Genomic DNA, 6,000 nt, shown 5'->3' with positions numbered 1-6,000 from the left:
AGCTGTTTAATTAAACTGCCAAGGCTTTTGCCTTTATTTGATAAAGCACTGCGGGAGTGAATAGGACATTCAACAAAGATCCCAAATTGTATTAGAATCAGTGATTTAGTAATTATATGGGATGAAGACCACTAATCCATACAGATGCATAAGTTATGGCTCAAACCTGTCCAGTAGTCCTGCACTGAAACAGCCTAGACACAGGGTTCATTTGAACAAATCTTTTTTTCAACTCCTCTGTTGTTTCTCACTTTGCTGTTAGTCACTTTTAGTTGGAGGCAAGATCTGCAAATCTGCCATTCACCAGTTTTTGAAGTGGTATAGTTGGAGTTTTGGCGTAGTTGCTTCACTCCAAGTGTAAAATGCAGTTTAGACAGAAGGCACAGGAATGTTTTAGAAGCTTTAATGTAACATTTTAATAACATTTGTTATGCTTTTATGCAGAATTAATTTTTTTTCACTATGTTAACATTTTGGAGACCAGATAAAATGGTTGGTTGGTTGATTCAGTGGTTCTGAAACCTCTCCTGCAGAGTTCTCATTCAGAAATGAGATTATTTTCAATCCTCTGATCCCAGCTTCCATAGACTCACTTTTAGGCACATCCTTTCCTTACTAAAACTTGTTGTGAAAGATGGGAAGTCTCCAAGATGTTTGTTTTTTTAACTTATTTGCTTTCTCACAGTCAGTTGTTAAAATTTTGAGTAGAATTCAACCTATATAGGAATTTTAAGACTTATACCAATATTTGGTGGTTTTAAAAGCCAATATTCTGAAATATTGTCTGCTATTTTTTTCTTTCAGACACATGAATCATAACCAGATTTCCCTAACATTCGTTATACGTACTTATTTATGTTCCCGTTTACACTCTGTTGCTGTTTATGATGTTCCAAAATCATGTTGCCACCAGGGATGTTGCAGAGAAACTATATATGCAACATCAACACCCGGCACATAGCTAAAAGTAACATAAGCCTATCAATACGTCAGTCAGGCTCTGATTTTAAGGAACACGCTGAATTTTGATCTGTCCTGTTTGTGGTTTCTTTTTTTTTTTTGTAATTGTTTTTTGTGGTCACTACCTTTACCTGGCATTTCTTTTCCAAACTTGTCCATGCCTTAGTAGTGATGCAGAACCATGATTCATTTGTATTCAGCCCACAAGTTCGGGAACCACTTCGCAAATTAATCCATGAAAAAAAAAACATTAGTTTCAGCCCCTGTAATGAATAAGCCTTACCATAACAGCATAAAGTTCCCTCCTAGTTTGTTTTAAATGCTTTGATGGAAAGACGGTTTGCGTGGAGAAATGACATCAAGTGTCAAATTTAGTCAAAGAGGCTGGCTGATGGTGGGAAAGGGTGACTTACCCCAAACACATCACCTACCTTGCCCCTAACACCACAGGTCTTTTATGGTGAGCTTAGAGTATGACATCACTCATGGGAATTCTTGCAAATAGTTTTTAGTGTTGTTTTTAATAGGTTTTGCAGTACTTTTTACAGCATGATTGTAACTGTTAGAGGGGAATGAGTGTTTCAGCTCATTTAAAAGAAATAAAGAAAGGAAATAGTAATTTTCATACTAACTGAGAGGATACAGAGTAACTACTCTCACAGGGCTTTACTCGCTCAGCTAGTCTATTTTTAGTAGGTAAATGATGTGAGAGCCAGGTCACATGAGAATGTGCCTGTATGAGAGAAACAATTCATTTGTGGTAGTGATGCCTGTGGTGTGTGTGGTATCTGTGTGTGTCTGTCTGTGCGCAAGTTTTATTATCGTGCTTTTATGTTTTCAAAAAAGTCTGATCACTAATATTCTGCAACAGAAATGGTGAAAGAGCTGTTTGGTTTTTTTTATTAGAGTCTAAAATTAGCCAAGTTAGAATCTGTTAAAAAAAGAATCTGATGAGATGATGAGCAGTAACACTCCCTTCACCTGTTAGCAGTTTAAATGTTGTGTACATTTCCTATAATCTGGTCTCACACTAAGCAATTAGCGAAAATAAAATGACATATAAGATACCGAGTGGAGAGCGGTGCGTGTTCAGAGGGTGAGGGGGGATTTATTAGACGAGAGAGGAAATGCTGTGTTTTGGCAGAGTGCCTTCATAAAAGTTCTTCATATTTCTGCCAAAATGTTTTGGCTGTTCTGCTGGAATGAAAACATTTTATTTATTTATTTTTAGGAAATCCATCATCCTACAAAAATAGCTGAGTTTGCTCTCACTTTACAGCCTTTGTTTCACCTAATGTGTCCTGGTTTCAAGTGGAAAATGTTTTTACCATTAAATAAGGCATTTTTAATGGTGTTACTGTGAGACGAACACGGGAATCATGTCCAGGATAATGGCAATAAAGTTTCATTGTATATCCAAAATTATTAAAACCTTTTAAAATGTAAATTTTAAAAAAGGGGGAACAAATGATAAGCAAAGGATTAAAAATACAGCTTTTAGAAATAACAGTTAATGTCCAGGCACCATGAATGGGGGCAGTACCACAGGACTCAGGACTCTTCTTCTTTCTTTCACACACACGAATCATAACCGGATTTCTCTAACATTTGTAGGAACAATCAGACTACATTGGTTTCACCACAAGAATCAGCACAATAGATATGTTAGTTTTTAAAATATAACCATAATTAAAATCATACCATTAAAAAAACATATGTCTTTCTTTAGCATGAACAATTGTGAGGCTATTTCACTGATTGAATTTATTTTAAGTTGTAATAGCTAAAGTCACCTGAATCATTGGTAGATTGTTTGTTAGATATAGGGATTCAATACATTTCTAACTACATAGGAGGTGTCTGTATGCTCTTAGCTTTTGTTCCAGTTTTGGTATATAAACATATACTTTACTTTGTAAAGTAACTCTGTCTTTCACAGTTCCTCTCCAGTCAACTGTAACCTTGTTTTCCAACTAAATGTAAGATTTTTATTCCTCAAAGATGTTATATGGATGCTGTGATGGAGGTGTAGTGTTACATGCAAAAGGACTATAATTCAAGCAATTGAGGTTTTCAGTAATGAATCCCACATGAGTGGGTTTAGTTTTATAAAGAATGTTAAATATCAGGGTTAGGGGTATGTAATCTCAATGTAATTTTTGAATTTTTTTGGTAACTCAGCAAAGATGTAGTTGCGATTCAAAGCTTTGCAGATGACTGCATCTTGTCACCAGGGGGCAGCATCAAAAATACGTGAAACAACTGGCAAGAAGGGCTGATGTTTTTTGTTTGTTTGTTGGTCCTCTGGCTAAGCCTCTGTTGTGGACAAGACAGAAGTCATAACAGACAAAGAACTTCTTGTAGTGGAGTGAAACCAAGTGTTAAAAACAATACAGACTCTTCACCACAGATATTTGTCTGCGGTTCCCACATCTGCCAAGGATGCTTTTGTTTACCTGAAACAGTGAGAAACAATAGCCTTTCCATATTTAAGTCTCTAAAAATAGAAATACACCATTAAGTGAAAATTTGTTTTGACCCCTGTGAAGCTATCAGCAAATGAGATCACAATGGCATTGATAAATGCCGTTGGCATTGATAAGTCCTGGTATGGGCCCATCATTAAGTTTACTTAAGTTACTTACCTACATTTCTAGGTTACCAGTGTCCTGTCCCATTCAAGGGTGATGACAGCAGTACATTTTATATGCACTTATTCACATTTTCACTAGCGGTAACTTAACTGTGCACAGTTAACAGTGCACAAATTACTCATGGGGTCGATTTCAGTGCACTTTCACCTGCTCAAATGTGACAAATAAACATGCTCATTTGAGTTTTCTATCCAAACATGCACCATGTGGAAGCATCTTTGTCTGTTTTTACTTTATATCAGTTGCTTTTCTTTCCACTGGAAAACATTTTCAAATGCAAAGAACATCCACTTCCTGATTTAAAAGTGCAGTGAGCATATCCCAGCATGCTGCCATCTGTACAGAGCCAGGCTGTGTTGGCTGGCAGGCGCTGTGGCTTCTTCCACCAGAGACCCAGAGGACTTCATTATACCTCCCTCCCTTTCCTTTGCCTGCATTTCCCCATTCCCTCTCGCCCTCCCTCCCTCTCCACACTCCTTTCATCTCCTCTTCTCCACTGCACTTCTCTGCCTGAAATCCAGTTTTAAATCTTCTGTCCTCCATCTTCTCTCTTTTTTGCCTTTTTTTCCCCATTTTATCTTTACACAGCTGTCACTCTGAGTCTAATTTAGTTTAATGTAGGGCCAATATCACCAGAGTGTACAAAAATACATATTAAGTGTCATATATAAGTGTCATATGTTTTTGACCCAAATGTAGCACAGACTTAACAGAATTTGTGTTTAACAGTATAAATTAAATGCAAATGAATGCATATTCAGGAGTTGGGCATCACATCAAGAAAAAACAATCGGTGTTGTGAATTCCCTTGTGCGCTGTCGTTAAACCGCCGCAGACAAATAGGGTGCTACAAGATGATGTAATCTAATAGTGCCAGTAAACAAACCAAAACTCCGTGGGAAACATGATGCAAATATGGCATTTCTGTCCTTTCATGTAATCATTTGGGGGAGTCACTGCAGACAGCATCCCCATAGATCCATCTAGTCAGATCTGTGCATGGTGTTTTTTTCCATCTGTTTCATTTCATTATTTTTAATCAGTACCTTTACTAAGGTGACTGGTTTGTTTGGCATCATGACACAAAACAGGAGTTTCTCTGTTGAAACGTGATCTGTCTAATAAATGCCGTAGGAGAGCTAATAATTAGCTAACCAATGTCATGGGCGGGATTAAAAGTATTGTTAAGCACTCCTTAAACTGTTTAGAAAAGATGGATGTGGTTTCTGGGTCTAAAAAAGTGAAGCCAGTGTAGAAGTTACAGCGTGTAAAATTTCATTTCTCGATGTCAGTAAATTGAACTCAGCTGAATCTTACCATCCCAATTCAAGTTCATGGTCCTAATGAGGCTAGTTGCTGTAGGACAAAAATGTTTTAGTCAGCCTAGAGAGAGAGAAAATATTAACTGTAGACTGTATTCTATAATGTCCACAGACATCTAATGTGTTTCTTAAAGAAAACAAATATATACACAATATATTTTTACCAGATTTTTATGTCAACACTTAAATCAAGAAATAAAAGACAGATATTTTTTGGTATTCTATGTTTTACTGCTCAGTAAACTTAAAAACTCTGGGTAGTTATCTGCTAGTTAGGTGCTATCTGTGCTGTCAGTCCGCTGCTTACTTCAGGTGTCAATGGCCAGTGAGAAGAATCCATATCTATTTACTCTAGAGGAGGCTATAAAACTTTGTCAAAGAAATCCAAAAAGAGTCAATGAATCAGTGAATCTCACTTCTATGTGATGGCAGCAACACTGTGGTGAGTTTTTGAGGACATGCTCAACTTTTCTGTCGGTAAGTGCTGCTCTGTTAGCCTATGTTAGCCGCTAATAGCCTGTGTTAGCCGCCCTTAACCTATGACAGCTGAGGTTAGCCTCTATTATCTACTGTTAGCCAGTGCTAGTGAAACTTTCTTTGAAGTGGCTGTAACATTGTGGGACTCGGACATTTAGTGAATGAATTCTCATATAATGTTTGAATATAATCAAGCTGTTCATTAGATTCAAAGTGTGATTTGTAGAACACTAAAGCCTAATGTTAGCTGCTATAATGTTATCTTATAACCAGCTGTTGTTATTTAGCCAGCTCATTGTCAGCTGTTTAACGTGCTGACAGTCAGGAATAAATACATGTTTGTGCACATTTGCATGTGTTAGAGCAATGACTTCAATTGAGGACATGAGGCTTGACGTGAAAATACAGAGGATAACATTTTATTAAGATACCAGTCATTTTGTCACTGCTTTGGTGGATGATAAAATTTGCCTCTGCACGCAAACACCTATGAGTGTGTCTTGTCCTCTGCCTTTGACATACAGGCTATGTGATTAGTCAGTGATATCCTTCATGGGCACTGTATCTGAGATGTAAGGGCAGTATGC

At 37.2% G+C, this 6,000-nt stretch overlaps 1 protein-coding gene across 1 annotated transcript in view; it reads left to right on the top strand.

Annotated features, from left to right (window-relative positions):
• The first annotated feature begins 5,233 nt into the window (after positions 1-5,233).
• Positions 5,234-6,000, top strand: part of cacna1ab (calcium channel, voltage-dependent, P/Q type, alpha 1A subunit, b) — a 147,694-nt gene continuing 146,927 nt past the window's right edge. Inside the window, exon 1 of the mRNA XM_082535931.1 lies at positions 5,234-5,413. Within this exon, the coding sequence (XP_082392057.1) occupies positions 5,395-5,413 (19 nt within the window). The 5' untranslated portion in view covers positions 5,234-5,394. The remainder of the gene's footprint in view (positions 5,414-6,000) is intronic.

The sequence above is a fragment of the Aulonocara stuartgranti genome, assembly GCF_965226115.1.
Source record: "Aulonocara stuartgranti genome assembly, chromosome: 6".
NCBI lineage: Eukaryota > Metazoa > Chordata > Actinopteri > Cichliformes > Cichlidae > Aulonocara > Aulonocara stuartgranti.
Note: the sequence above shows the minus strand (reverse complement) of the source record. Positions and strands in the feature narration are given on the sequence as shown.